Raw genomic sequence first — 14,261 nt, forward strand, 5'->3', positions numbered from 1 at the left:
TTCTCAAAGGGAATTGCCAATGGCTCAGATATCTCCTCAGTCAGCTCCTTGAGTATTCTAGGACGCATTTCCTCAGGCCCTGGGGACTTGAAGACATTGAACTTTAAGTAACTTTTAACGTGTTCTTTCCCTATTTTAGCCTCTGATGCTACCTCATTTTCACTGGCATTCGCCGTGTTAGATGTCCAACCGCTACTAACCTTTGTGGTGAAAACTGAAACAGGGTCATTTCCACATTTTCCGTTATCGTTTTTCCCTCTCAGTGCGTAACGGGCCCGTCCTGCCCTTGGTCTCCCTCTTGGGGGGTCCCCGTTGACAGCAGGGGCTAACACTGAAACACAATCCTTGAAATGACTAAACAGCCTCCAAGAGGAGGCCTGAAGGAACTGGCTACACACCACCACCATCTACTGGAGACTGACAGAAGCAGCAAAGAAGCTGAAGGAGCTAAAACCAGAGCAGTCCCTTGGCACGTGTCCAGTGAGGCTCAGCGGTTGGCCCCCACTCCAAGGAGCCCTGAAACTAGGGCGTATAAACAGGTCACCAGGGGCTACAGAGAGCTGACTGCACCCAGGAGCAGGAGCTGCAGGATCATACGTGGCCCAGCCATCTGGCCAGGACTCTCCCCCAGCCCAGGGTTAACAGGGGAAGAAGAAGGGGTGAGATTTCATTCCAAAGTTTGTATTTCCCCTGCTGGTCTTTAACATCAATGGCTGTGGGTTCTCTTGGTGAGTCTTTGCTTTCGAGAGAGACCTCACGTAACCGTATTTCAGATTTTAACTGCTTTATAAGTCCAAGAAAATTGAGCTAAGATTGCTTGGAAAGAATTGTTTGAAGCATTTGCTTTTAATATTCTAACTGTGTCCCTTTCGGACCAATCTGGTGAAAGAGACGTAACCAACCTCTTCCAAGTGCCCTACAGTCAAGTGCACTCTGGGAGGTGGGGCCAACGTGTGAGGTACTAAAGAACTCAGAACTGATGAGCATAAGTAAACGCAGGAAGAAATCTTGGTGGTTTGCACTGTTCCTTGGTACAGCTGCTGATCCTCAGCCCCAGGCTCCGATAATTGCTTGCAGAGCTGGGTTGTGCACGTGGCACACACAACTGGCCGTGTCTCCCTTTGAGTGGGGAACTGCTGATTGCATGGTAACGTGGGGCTGGGGGAATTTATAAATAGTAGGTTAGTTAAGAATACGTGAGTGTCCTGACATGGGAAATACTGCTCATGTTAAAAGCTGCCCTGAAAAGATCCCAGTGGAAAGGGTGCCGATCAGGACAAGTAAAGAACGTGTCAGATCTTCTGACTCATCTGAATGAATTCAAATCAGCGGGGCCGGATGCTATTCACCTCAGGGTACTGAATGAATTAGCTGAAGAACTCTCGGAGCCCCTGGCAACAAGATTTAGAAGCTCATGGATGACCGGAGAGGTCCCGGAAGCCTGGAGAAGGGCTAACGTAGGGCCCATCTTTAAAAAAGGGGAAAAGGAGGAGCCAGGGAGCTATCGACAAGTCAGCCTCACCTTGATACCTGAGAGACGACTAGAACCATGTATAAAACATTCACTTTGCGAATACCGGGAGGAGGGAGAGGTGATCACTAGCAGCCAGCCTGGATTTACCAAGAACAAATCATGCCAAACCAGCTTGATTTCCTTCTTTGAGAGGGTAACTGGTTTGGTGGCTGGGGGGAATGCAGTGGATATAGTATACCTAGAGTCTTCAGCAAGGCTTTTGACCCAGTCCCAGGTGACATTCTGATAGCGAAGCTGGAGAAATGCGGGCTCGACAGAACTGCTATTAAATGGATACACAATTGGTTAAGCAACCACAAGCAGAGTCGCTATTGATGGGATGGTGTCAGACTGGAGGGAGGACTCGAGTGGGGTTCCACAGGGATCTGTTCTGGGTCCAGCGTTGTTTAACGTAGAACCACAGAATCGTAGAGCTGGAAGGCCCCTCGAGGGGTCTCTAGTCTGGTCCCCTGCCTCATGGCAGGACTCAGTATTGTCTAGACCATCCCTGACAGGCAGAGGCGCCGACTTTCTGATTTCCCCAGGGGTGCGTGACCCCCCACTCCACCCCAGGTCCCACCTCCATTCCACCCCTTCCCCCAAGGCCCCATCCCACCCCACCTCTTCCCACCCCACCAGCTGGCCCCAGCTGCTAGCCTCCCTGTCCCAGCCCCAGGCTGCCCTGGCTGGCCCCCCCAGCACCCCCAGCCCTGGAGCGACAGGCAGCCCCAGCACTGGATCCAGGCAGTGGGCCTGCCCCAGCCCCAGCCCCAGCCCCCTTCAGGGAACAGGAGGAGCCTGGGCTAGGGCCATGGGGCAAGAGCAGGAAGACAGAGGGGGCCCGGGGCGGACCGTGGGCAGGGCCATGCATGGCTGTTTGAGGAGGCTCAGCCACCCCTGGCCCGTGGTACCCGCCGCCCAGGCTTCTGCCTCAGATTCCTGAGATCTACAACCAACAGTTCCTTTTCTGTGCCCCCCGTGCTCCCTCCCCGCACCCCACTCACAGGGGTTGTCCTGGGTCAGTGAGGACCCAGGGTTCAGAGGCGCAGCTGTGTGAGTTCCCCTCCCACCCGGGGGAGAAGGCACCTGGCTTGCTCCGGCCTCTGAGCACTTGCCCTGTCTGGCTGCCTGAAGTCTCTCCCACCCCTCACCCCACAGCGAGCTGTCAGGGGAGAACTCCTTCAGACCCTGTTTACACACGTCTACCGCTCCCTGCCCCTCTCTACAGGGCTTGTTACCCTGTCAAAGAAAGCGATCAGGTATAGGTGGGGGGTGAACCACTGGCTCAGTGAGACTAGACCCCCCAGCCCTGCCCCTTCTACTTGAGGCCCCCCCCCCGGTGGCTGCTGGCCCCTACCCCAGGCTAGCACCCCCAGCCCCAGAGCACCAGGAGGATGGGCAGCGTGGCCACAGTACCAGCCCCAGCTGGGGCCCTGTGTCACGGAGTGTGGGGGAGTCCAGGCCCTGCACCCCTCTTCCTGGGATTCACCGTGACTCTCAGCCAGCCAGTAAAACAGGTTTATTGCACAACAGGAACACAGTCCACAACAGAGCTTCTGGGGTACACCCAGGACCCCTCAGTCAAGTCCTTCTGGGGGAGCAGGGAGCTCAGACCCCAGCCCTGGGGTTCCCTGTGTTCCTCCACCCAGCCCCAAACTGAAAACTAAACCCCCCCAGCAGGCTCCCTCCTGCAGTCTCCGTCCACATTCCCGGGCAGAAGTGTCACCCCCCTCCTGGCTCAGGGGACAGGCTCTCAGGTCTCCCATCCCCAGGCACATTCCCAGGTCAACACTCCCCCCTCCCTGCTGCGTCCCATCCTCACACCATGGCACAGGGGAAGAGCTGCCCACAGAGCGGGAAACAGGAGGGGGACAAGGGGGTGGAGCGTGGGTGGGGCCATACCTGGCTGTTTGAGGAGGCTCAACCTCCCCCAGCCTATGATACCCGCCATCCCTGCAATTAGGTTGGTTTGACACGATTTGTTCTTGACAAATCCACTCTGTTACTTATCATCTCATTATCTTCTACTTATCTCCAAATTGATTGCTTAATTATTCGCTGCATTATCTTTCCAGGTACAGAAGTTAAGCTACGTGGTCTGTAATTCCCCGGGTTGTCCTTATTTCGCCTTTTAGAGATGAAGGACTTGTGGCACCTTAGAGACTAACCCATTTATTTGAGCATGAGCTTTCGTGAGCTACAGCTCACTTCATCGGATGCATGCCGTGGAAAATACAGTGGGGAGATTTATATACACAGAGACCATGAACCAATACCTCCTCCCACCCCACTCTCCTGCTGGTAAGAGCTTATCTAAAGTGATCACTATTACCAGCAGGACAGTGGGGTGGGAGGAGATATTGTTTCATGGTCTCTGTGTATATAATAAGATCTTCTGCACTTTCCACGGCATGCATCCGATGAAGTGAGCTGTAGCTCACGAAAGCTCATGCTCAAATAAATGGGTTAGTCTCTAAGGTGCCACAAGTCCTCCTTTTCTTTTTGCGAACACAGACTAACACGGCTGTGACTCTGAAACCTTTTATAGATGGGCACTAAATTTACCCTTTTCCAGTCTTCTGGAATCTCTCCCGTCTCCCATGACTTCTCAAAGATAATTGCTAATTGGTCCAATACCTCCCCAGTCAGCTCCTGGAGTATTCGAGGACGCATTTCATCAGGCCCTGGTGATTTCAAGACATCTAATTTGTCTAAATAATTTTTGACTTGTTCTTTCCCTATTTTAGACTCTGATCCTACCTCATTTTCACTGGCATTCACTCCATTAAACATCAAACCACCACCAACCTTCTTGGTGAAAACCAAAACAAAGACGACATTAAGGACCTCTGCCATTTCCACATCTTCTGTTATTGTTTTTTCCCCTCACTGAGTAATGGACCTGCCCTGTCCTTGGCCTTCCTCTTGCTTCTAGTGTATTTGTAGAATGTTTTTGTGTCTCTCGCTAGTTTAATCTCATTTTGTGCCTTGGGACTGGAGGAGCTCTCACTCCCCACTGCGGCCCCAGCGTCCTGCTAGGGACAGAGCTTCTCCAGTCCTGGGGCCATAGTGGGTGGGGGGAAAGGAGCCGGGTGGGGAGAACGGGACACTGCAGGTCGGCACACGTCAGCGGCTCGGTTTTCCTGCCAGCACCTTGCCCCCCAGGGCAGCGAACCAACAAGCCGGTGATGCCGTCACCCATGGTGGCAGCAGCCGCCACCTGGGCTGGGTGTCACCCCTGCCTCTCCCCCCGCCCCTGGGCACCCGACGCATCCCCAGCCTGGCCTGGCGTCGCACTCCTGCCGGCCCAGGGTGCAGGGGCAGCTGCCGCTGTTGGAGCAGGTCTGCGTTCAGTGCAGGGGGTGGAAGCTGCTCCCAGGCCTCGGTGCAGGTCCGTGGCCCGGCCCACCCCAGGGCAGGCTGGCATTCACCCTAGCGGGTGGGCAGGCGTTCCCCGCCCGAGAGCCTGGGACTCCAGCTCTCAGCCTCTGCCCCTCACCCACAGCTGCCCAGTCCTGGCACAGCAACTTGTCCCCACGGTGCCCCCTCGGATCATGGGAACAGCCAGAGGGTATCAGAGCCAGAGTCCACCCAGCCCAGTGCCCCATCCTGCTGGGGGGGCGTGAGAGCCCCCAGGCATGGCATCTGCGCCCCAGGGACCCCTCATGCCCCTCGCAGGTAGGGGCCGCCGCGAGCCCTGGAGCGGTGGTGCTGCGTTGGGGACTGGAAGTGCCCGGTAAGCTGGTTGCAGCTATTGCAGCCAGCCCTCGGCAGCAGGGAAGGGCAGTAACTGCACTGTGGAGCCAGGTCCACAAGAAGACATTGGGGCAGCGCTGAAGGAAGCTCCAGCTGGGGCACAAACCACACGACCAAGAGGACGCGGGAGGATGCGGTGAGCTCTCCTCCCCAGCGCATGCAAGGTCGTGGTTGCCTCTGGATACAGATGGAAAACCTCACAGGAAACCCAAGTTACATCATCAACTGGTCTTACCTGACCAGTAGAAAAGGCAGGCGCGGAGGGTGTGACGAAGTGGGACTGTTCTTAATGTTTCCTGTGAATAGTGTGGGGGTGCCTCAGTTTCCCCTAGGCAGTTCTTAAGTATCTAGGTGGTGGGATAAGGGTGTGTGATCGTTGCAGAGCCCTAGAGGGCAGGTGTGTGCAGGGGTCTGGACACAGAGAATGGCCGACACCCTGTTTCCTGGCAACTGATGGCCTGGGCCCTTCCCCCCTGCAAGGTGAGAGCTAAAGGGTTGGAGAACAAAGGAATCAGGTGCCCTCCTGGCCCAGGAAAGGAACAAAGCCCAGAGGAGGGGGGGCTGTAGGGAGTTTCAGTTGGGGGCTGGCTGGGACATGGAGTGAAGGGCAGATGTGGTTGTCTGGCTCACTGCCCCCAAAATGGACCCAGCTGAGGGGTCCTGTTCTCTGCACCTGCAAGCTCTGTTTTAGACAGCGTTTCTGTCGTCTAATAAACCTTCTGTTTTACTGGCTGGCTGAGAGTCCCGTCTGACTGCGGAGTTGGGGGGCAGGACCCTCTGGCTTCCCCAAGAGCCCCGCCTGAGCAGACTCGCTGTGGGAAGCGCAGGGAGGGGCAGAGGAGGCTGAATGCTCCCAGGTCAGACCCAGGAAGGTGGAAGCTGTGTGAGCTGTGTGTCCTGCAGACTGGCTGCTCACAGAGAGGAGACTTCCCCAGAGTCCTGCCTGGCTTCCTGGGGAGCAGTTCCAGAGCATCGCCCGGGGACTCCGGGACAGACCGTCTGGCTTAGGGTTCCCGTCCCGTCCCGGCAAGGACTAGGGGTGGGGGTGGGCATGCGCTGACAGGGCCGGGCAGCGTTTCGGCTCTATACACGCGTAACACAACCCCGGGTTGGGAACTGGCCCAGCCTGGGCATGGGGCCGCAACACTGGCCCTGCGCAGACCTCGCCCCCACCACGGGCAAACAGCCCCTTGCAGCAAGGCGGAGAGCAAAGGAACCAACCCCCCCAATCCCGCGAGCCTCGGGGGCCAGGAGAACACACCACAGCCCTGTGGCTTCAGACACGGGCGAGGCACCCAGACGCTGCGGGAGCAGAGCCTGGACAGACGGGCAGCCACAGGCCGTGCATCACACGCCCCCCCATTCCCCCCCTGCTGGGCATCACACGCCCGCCCATTCCCCCCCCGGCCCGCGCATCACATGCCCCCCCTCCCCTGCCGGATACCACACATTCCCCCCCCATTCTCCCCCAGGCCCACGCATCACACGCTCCCCCGCTGGGCATCACATAGTCCCCCCATTCCCCCCCGGCCCGCACATCACATGCTCCCCCTAACCCTGGGGATCGCACAGTCCCTCCCCTCCCCGGCCTGGGCATCACACGCTACCTCCTCCCCTCCCCTCACTCCTCTGCCCTGGGCATCGGGTGCTCCCTTCCCCCAGCGCAGCCCCTTCCTGTGGGGCAGGAGGCCGACCCCCCTGCCCGGCGTGAGCCGCAGACAGCCGGGGGACGGGCGCCGGGACAGACGGGGCGAGTGATCACATGGGCCCTCTCACAGGGCTTTAATGGGGGAGCAGGTTTGCCCAGCAGGGCTGGTGCCGCGTCCACTGCTCCCATCACTCCAGCTTCAGCTCAGCCCGGGGGCCAGCCCATCTGACGCCCGCCCAGCACGTGCAAGTGCAGGTGGTAGACGGACTGAGCCCCCTGCTTCCCGTCGTTGATCACTGAAAGGCAGAGAAACGGGGTGAGCGAGCTAGGCCCCTGCAAGGGGATCAAGTGGGGTGGGGCTGGCCCCCTGTGGGCAGGGCGTGAGGGGTGGCATGAGGGCAGGGTGAGGGGGGCGGGGCCAGCCCCTATGGGCGGGGCAGGGCGAGGGGGGCGGGGCCAGCCCCTATGGGCGGGGGCAGGGTGAGGGGGGGCGGGGCCAGCCCCTATGGGCGGGGCAGGGTGAGGGGGGGCGGGGCCAGCCCCTATGGGCGGGGCAGGGTGAGGGGGGCGGGGGCCAGCCCCTATGGGCGGGGCAGGGTGAGGGGGGGCGGGGCCAGCCCCTATGGGCGGGGCACATGGGGTGGCACGAGAGGGCGGGGCCAGCCCCCTGCGGGCGTGGCGAGAGGGTGGGGTGGGGCCAGCCCCCACCCAGAGCAGGGATGCCAGGGCAGCGACGCAGGGAAGTGCTGGGGGGCACCAGTGGCTCACACACGTCTGGGGCAGGGTCACAGCTGGGCTGGCAGCGGGCAACGCTGGTGAGCGCCAGGGAAAACCCACCAAGGACAGGGCAGGCAGCCGGGCGCTCCCCAGTACGGGGGGTCCCAGCAACTCACCCACTCGGTAGCCATCCTCCAGCCCCTCCACCTTCGCCGTCTGACTGGCCACCACCAGCAGGTGCCCCAGGAGCTGGGCGCGAGCAGAGGGGCAGGTTCAGCGGAGAAGTGGGACCCAGGGCGGGGGCAGCACATACAGCACCCCCAGAACCCCTCCCCGGGGACCTAGAGCACTGCACCCCTGAACATCCCCCAGGTGACCCAGAGGGGCCCACCTTCACACCCCAGCCCCGGGGGACCCCAGGTCCTCACTGACAGCCAGGCAGGGGGCAGCTGGGCTCTTGATGGAGGGCATCCCACCAAGGTCAGAGCCAGTCCGTACCAGGGCTGGAGCCAACACCCCCCTGCCCCGCGGTTCTGGTGCCAGCACCCACCTCCAGCCAGCACATGGAGCTGACCCACCCCCTTCCCGTGCCCAGCCCCTCTGCTCCCCATGACCCTCGCTGTTCCCTGGGCCTCTCTCCCCACCCCAGCCCAGCCCAGAGCAGGGGCAGAGGCACCCCGGGGAAGGGGGCCCTGTCCAGTCGCTCTGCTCACCTCTGTGTCCCCCGCTGCCGCATGGCTCAGCCTCGGGATGGGGCGCTTGGGGATCACCAGGAAATGCACGGGGGCCTGCGGGGCCACATCCCGGAAGGCGAGGCACTGCGGGGAGAGCGCCGTGAGCACTGCTGCCAGGGGCCACCCACCGTGGGGCAGGCACCAGCTCAGCCAGGGCTGGGACTGCGGGGTCACTGTCCCCTCCCCTGCCCCCCACGGGGCCACTGACACATTCCCTGCAGGGTCATAGCCCTCCCCCCAAGGCCTCCAGGGGTCACGTCACCCCCAGCCGTGCTCCACACCCCACTGGGTTGGGAACCTTGCCAAGTGCTCTGTGAAGCTAAACCCAGGACTGCAGGGACGCGAGGGGGCTGGGCCAGGGAGCTCTGGGAGGGGGTGCACACGGGCGAGCTCTGGGGGGCTCTGGGAAACGGGGGGCACCCCATCTCTCAGGGGCACTCACCCCTCAGCCGTCACCCAGCCCAGCCAGGCTGACTTCCCTGCCCCGGGCAGCCCGTTCCCAGCAGAGGGGAGGGCCCAGTTGGAGTCCCCCTGCCCTAGCCAGGGCCAAGGTGTGAAGAGGCTGGCGGAGGCCGCTCCAGGAGCAGGGCAAGGCTCAGAGCCCCCCGTGCCCCACATGGCAGAGACCTGGGTTTGCCCCTGCTTCACCCCCTTCCTGGCCCAAAGGCTCTGAGGGAGCCGAGCTCCCAGCCCCACGCAGGTGGCTCCCAGCCCCAGCATCCTCCCCTCAGCCCCACCCACCATGCTGGGAGCCAAGCGGGCAAGCCCTCGGCAGTGCGTGCCCAGGGCAGGGAGCAGCGTGGCCCCCAGCTCAGGCCCAGCCCCACGGCAGCTGGGGGCAGCTGCCAGCACTCGATCTAGGAGCCTGGGGGGGGTGGGGAGAGATGGCAGGACAGAGACCCATCCCTCCGACTCCCGCATGGAGCAAGGTGGGGGAACAACCCCGGGGGGAGCCTGGCAAGCTAGGGACAATGGCCCTATCTCCCCCTGACCCCCACAACCACAGCGGGCTCAGCAGGGGGCAGGCCAACAAGCCTTGTTCTGGGGAGGGGAGAGAGCACCCGGATCCAGGGCAGGTCAGGACGTTCCCAGCAGAGATGCAGGAAGCTGGAGTGGGGCTGCGGGGAACCCCCCACGAGGGACCCGCATCCCCCCGAACGAGGCGGAGGGCGTCACCTTGTCGTCTTCGTAGAGGATGTCGGCCCGGATGGTGCGGTCGATGATCTTGCTGAAGATGGTCGGGGGCCGCTGGCCTGGCTCCTTTCTGGCCTCAGCTGCCTGCTGAGCCTTCTGCACCTCCCCGTCCTGCCCCCCGGCGGCCACGTAGCATCTCTGGGGCAGAGGGGCATCAGCTCAGGGGCCTGGGCACTGCCAGGTGTACCCCCTGCTCTGCACACCCCGGGAACGGAGCAGCCCCACAGACACAGCTGTGGAGGGCCCAGTCCCTCGCCTCCCACCCGGCTCTCCAGCCTCTCGTGCACGGGCCACCCCGTGGCGAGCGAGACGGGGCTGCGGGCAGCAGCACAGCCCCCAGGATCCCGCCCCGTCGGCGCCCCCAGGGGCTGCTCCGCACTGAGCTGTGCCCGGGGTGGGAGCACAGCGGGGCCCTGCTCGGTGAGCGGCACGTAGCCGAGGGCACGTCCTGCACGTCGGAGGGCTCGGAGCTGCAGGCTCTGCTGGGCCGGAGCTGGGAGACGCGAGCAGCAGCCCCCCAGCGCGACCCAGCCCGGGGGGAGCGGACCTTGGCAGGAGCTCGGGGAGCGGGCCCAGGCCTGGGCCATCGCTGGGGGCTGAGCCCGGCCCGCGGCTCGCCCGAGCCAAGAGCTCCTGCACCCAGCGAGCTGCTGCCCCACCACGCAGCCGGAGAACCCCCTTCCCTCGCCGCGGGGAGCGTCCACCCGGAGCCCTGCCCTGCCCTGCCCCGGGAGCCGCGGGTTCGGGGGGCGCCTTGGCCGGCTTGGTGCTCTGCGGTGACCACACAGTGCAGGGCTGCGGGCCCGAGGCCATCGCCCCAGGCACCGGGCTCCCAGCCCCCCATCCACCCCACAGCCGGGACAGAACCCAGGAGTCCCGGCTCCCAGCCCCACCCCCACCCCCATCCCCATCCACCCCACAACCAGGACAGGACCCAGGAGTCCCAGCCCGCCCCATACACCCCCCCAGCGGGAACAGGACCCAGGAGTCCCGGCTCCCAGCCACCCCACAGCCGGGACAGGACCCAGGAGTCCCGGCTCCCAGCCCCACCCCCATCCACCCCACAGCCAGGACAGGACCCAGGAGTCCCAGCTCCCAGCCCCACCCCCATCCACCCCACAGCCAGGACAGGACCCAGGAGTCCCAGCCCGCCCCATCCACCCCACAGCCAGGACAGGACCCAGGAGTCCCGGCTCCTAGCCCCACCCCCATCCACCCCACAGCCGGGACAGGACCCAGGAGTCCCGGCTCCCAGCCCCACCCCCATCCACCCCACAACCAGGACAGGACCCAGGAGTCCCAGCCCGCCCCATACACCTCCCCAGCGGGAACAGGACCCAGGAGTCCCGGCTCCCAGCCCCACCCCCATCCACCCCACAGCCGGGACAGGACCCAGGAGTCCCAGCTCCCAGCCCCACCCCCATCCACCCCACAACCAGGACAGGACCCAGGAGTCCCAGCTCCCAGCCCCACCCCCATCCACCCCACAGCCGGGACAGGACCCAGGAGTCCCGGCTCCCAGCCCCACCCCCATCCACCCCACAACCAGGACAGGACCCAGGAGTCCCAGCCCGCCCCATACACCTCCCCAGCGGGAACAGGACCCAGGAGTCCCGGCTCCCAGCCCCACCCCCATCCACCCCACAACCAGGACAGGACCCAGGAGTCCCAGCCCGCCCCATACACCTCCCCAGCGGGAACAGGACCCAGGAGTCCCAGCTCCCAGCCCCACCCCCAGCCACCCCACAGCCGGGACAGGACCCAGGAGTCCCGGCTCCCAGCCCCACCCCCAGCCACCCCACAGCCGGGACAGGACCCAGGAGTCCGGGTCCCGCCCCTTCCGCGCATGGGCCAAGCCCCGCGAGCCGGGGGGCGGGGCCGGACTCCTGGGTCCCCGGCGGTACCTGTCCCCAGCGGGCCCCCGGCCCCCAGCCGCGGGCCAAGCCCCGGGCCCCGCGCAGCGCCGCGGCCGCCATGCTGAGCCCGCTCCGCGCCGCCCATTGGCCCGGCCGGCCGCGGGGGCGGGGCTCACTCCCCATTGGCCGCCGGCTCTGCCACTCCCCTGCCCTTGGAGGGCCCGTGTCCCGCCCTCCGGGCTCAGTTTCCCGGCTGGCGCCAGTGGCGGGTCCCTCCCCCACAGAAAGGCACGCGGGACGTGCGCGTGTGCAAGGTGCACGGATGCACGTGCACGTTCCTGTGTGCGCACACGCTGGTGCCCGGCTGTCGTGTGCACACGCTGGTGCAGGGCAGTCGTGCGCACACACGCGCTGGTGCAGGGCTGTTGGTGCGCACACACGCGCTGGTGCAGGGCTGTTGGTGCGCACACACGCGCTGGTGCCCGGCAGTCGTGCGCACACACGCGCTGGTGCCTGGCAGTCGTGCGCACACACGCGCTGGTGCAGGGCAGTCGTGCGCACACACGCGCTGGTGCCCGGCAGTCGTGCGCACACACACGCTGGTGCAGGGCTGTTGGTGCGCACACACGTGCTGGTGCCCGGCAGTCGTGCGCACACACGCGCTGGTGCAGCAGCAGCTCACGCGAGGGGCCATTCCGTGTCTGACGGGTTTGGGGGCCGCGTTCACACTTCTCCCTGGGGCTGGGGGCTCTGAGGGCGGCTCCCAGGGGTGGGCAGCGCCGTGCGCTGCGGCCCTTTGGTGCTGAGCTGCTGGGCAGGCGGCCCAGGGAGTGACTCACCCTGGTTTGGCGTGTCTCCACCCACGATCGTGCACCCCCGAGCCAGGGCGTGCCATGCGGCCCCTTGGTGCCGGGGCGGCTCAGGCGGGCGCTCTGGAGCTCACTGGCCAGCCCCGGGGGTTGGCAGCGATCACCCTGGCAGGGGTGAGGCCCAGAGCGGGGCATGCAGGACGTGGGGGGCACCCAGGGGCGGCAGCGGATGCCGGCGGGGCAGTGTCTGGAGGCCCACAAGAGGCCTGCGGCGCCGTGGGAAGCCAGGGAGGGCCCAGCCCCGCTGGGGGGCCCGCTCCAGCTGATGGCGTTGCTGCTGAACATGGAGGGGGGCCGGGGCATGTGCACCGCCAGTAACTCCCCCGCAGCGAACATCACCGAATTTCCTGAGCCCACCACAGCCGCTCCATGTGGGGGGCACATGGCCAGGCAGCTTCCACATGCAGGCCCTCGGTGCAGCCCACAGCGACAGCTCCCGTCTGCGGGTGCCAAGGAACAGCGGGCAAAGAGCCGGGAAATTAGCCACCAGCAGCTGCAGATAGCGACAGCCCAGCATCCAGACCCCGGGTACAGCAGCAGCGCGGGCATTGGCAGCCCATAACCCCACAGAAACCTCCCAAGAGTGAAAATAACCTCCCCCTTCAGCTCACTTCCGCCCCACCGATCGTGCCCTCCACCAGCCCCATGCCCCTAGCCTGTCTGCCAACAGGGCCGCTGCCGAGTGCCCCAGAGGGAAGGCACAGACCAGGGCAATTAGCGAGCGATCCTCCCCTCATCCAGCCCCAGCTTCGGGCAGCCAGAGGCTTAGGGACACCCAGAGCACGGGGCTGCGTCCAGCCATCCCGGCTAAGAGCCCTTGGGGCACCTGCCCTGCAGGGGCTTTTGTTCCTTTTTGAACCCGCTTACACTGGAGTTCCCCACGCTGGCTGGGTTGTGGGAGGAAACACGTCCCTGTGTGTTTGAAACCTGCTGCCTGTTACTTTGCTGGGGTGACCCCTGGCCATGTTAGGAGAAGGGGTAAAGGTCACTTCCCTCGTCCCTGGCTCCACACCGCTCAGGCTTTGCTAGATCTCTCGTATCCCCGTAGTCGTCTCTGTGCACACTTCTGCTGCCTTCCCTTGCCGCTGGGCGTTGGCTGAGGGCCCTGCAGCTTGGGGGGCTGTTGGCAGCTGTGAAGCACCCCAAGCTCCATCCAGGACTCCTGGGCCTCTGCTTTTCAGGGCTGGAGGGGTGGGGGGCAGGTCCTGCCCCACAGAGCTGTCACTCAGCAGGGCTTGCTCGCTGCAGAGGGGGGCGGTGGAAAGCTCAAGTATCTGCCCAGTGCACAAGGGGCCCCACAGGGTGGGACGGACCCAGGAAGAGCCCCCCCACCCCCTCCAGGACCAACAGACAGGGGCCAGAGCCCATCTCTCTCTCTAGCATCTGTTAGAAAAGCCTCAGCCCAGAGGCCCATGTAGCTCAGGCGGCCGTCTCTGATGGGGCCCAGGGCTCGCTGCTGCTCCCGCAGAATAAGGGACAGGAAAGCCCTCAAGGGGCAATACTGGAATATCCTGCCCCAAAGGGCCTTTCCCACAGAGGCAGGGTGAATGTAGGAGGGGCTATCCAGTGGCAATGAGTTCCGCAGGGCAAGTACATGCTGCATCTTTCTCAGAAGCAATCTCATTGCTGGTTTTCCTGTGTGCCCAGGGTCAGTTCCCCAGCCCCTGTGGAAAGGGCTGGGAGCCCCCACTGGTCTCGTGACCCTAGAGGTCTAGGGGGAGCAGCTCTCAGGACACAGGTGTTTGACCGCTGCCATGGGTGAGGTGTGTGCCAACACCCTGCCCCAGCTACACCCACAGGCCTGGGCTCTCCGTGCCCTGGGCAGGAGCATGACAGTGCCCGGTGCCCAGCGCTGCCCCCGGCGAGCCCTGTGGAGGCAGTGGGCCAGTCACACACTAGCTGGGCTCTGGCTCTCCCTGCCTCGCTCCCAGCCGCAGCGTGGGGCAGCCAGAACAGGGACCCTGGAGTGGAACA

General features: G+C 63.9%; 1 protein-coding gene across 1 annotated transcript; it reads right to left on the minus strand.

Annotated features, from left to right (window-relative positions):
* Window positions 1-7,027: 7,027 nt before the first annotated feature.
* On the minus strand, window positions 7,028-11,575 carry HINT2 (histidine triad nucleotide binding protein 2). The gene is made up of 5 exons (XM_073343269.1): window positions 11,467-11,575; window positions 9,545-9,700; window positions 8,348-8,452; window positions 7,811-7,883; window positions 7,028-7,213 (listed from the first exon to the last, which is right to left on the minus strand). The coding sequence occupies exons 1-5, from the start codon at window positions 11,536-11,538 to the stop codon at window positions 7,122-7,124; spliced, it is 498 nt and encodes a 165-aa protein (XP_073199370.1). The 5' UTR covers window positions 11,539-11,575; the 3' UTR covers window positions 7,028-7,121.
* Window positions 11,576-14,261: the final 2,686 nt, after the last annotated feature.

The sequence above is a fragment of the Lepidochelys kempii genome, chromosome 5, assembly GCF_965140265.1.
Source record: "Lepidochelys kempii isolate rLepKem1 chromosome 5, rLepKem1.hap2, whole genome shotgun sequence".
Taxonomy (NCBI): domain Eukaryota; kingdom Metazoa; phylum Chordata; order Testudines; family Cheloniidae; genus Lepidochelys; species Lepidochelys kempii.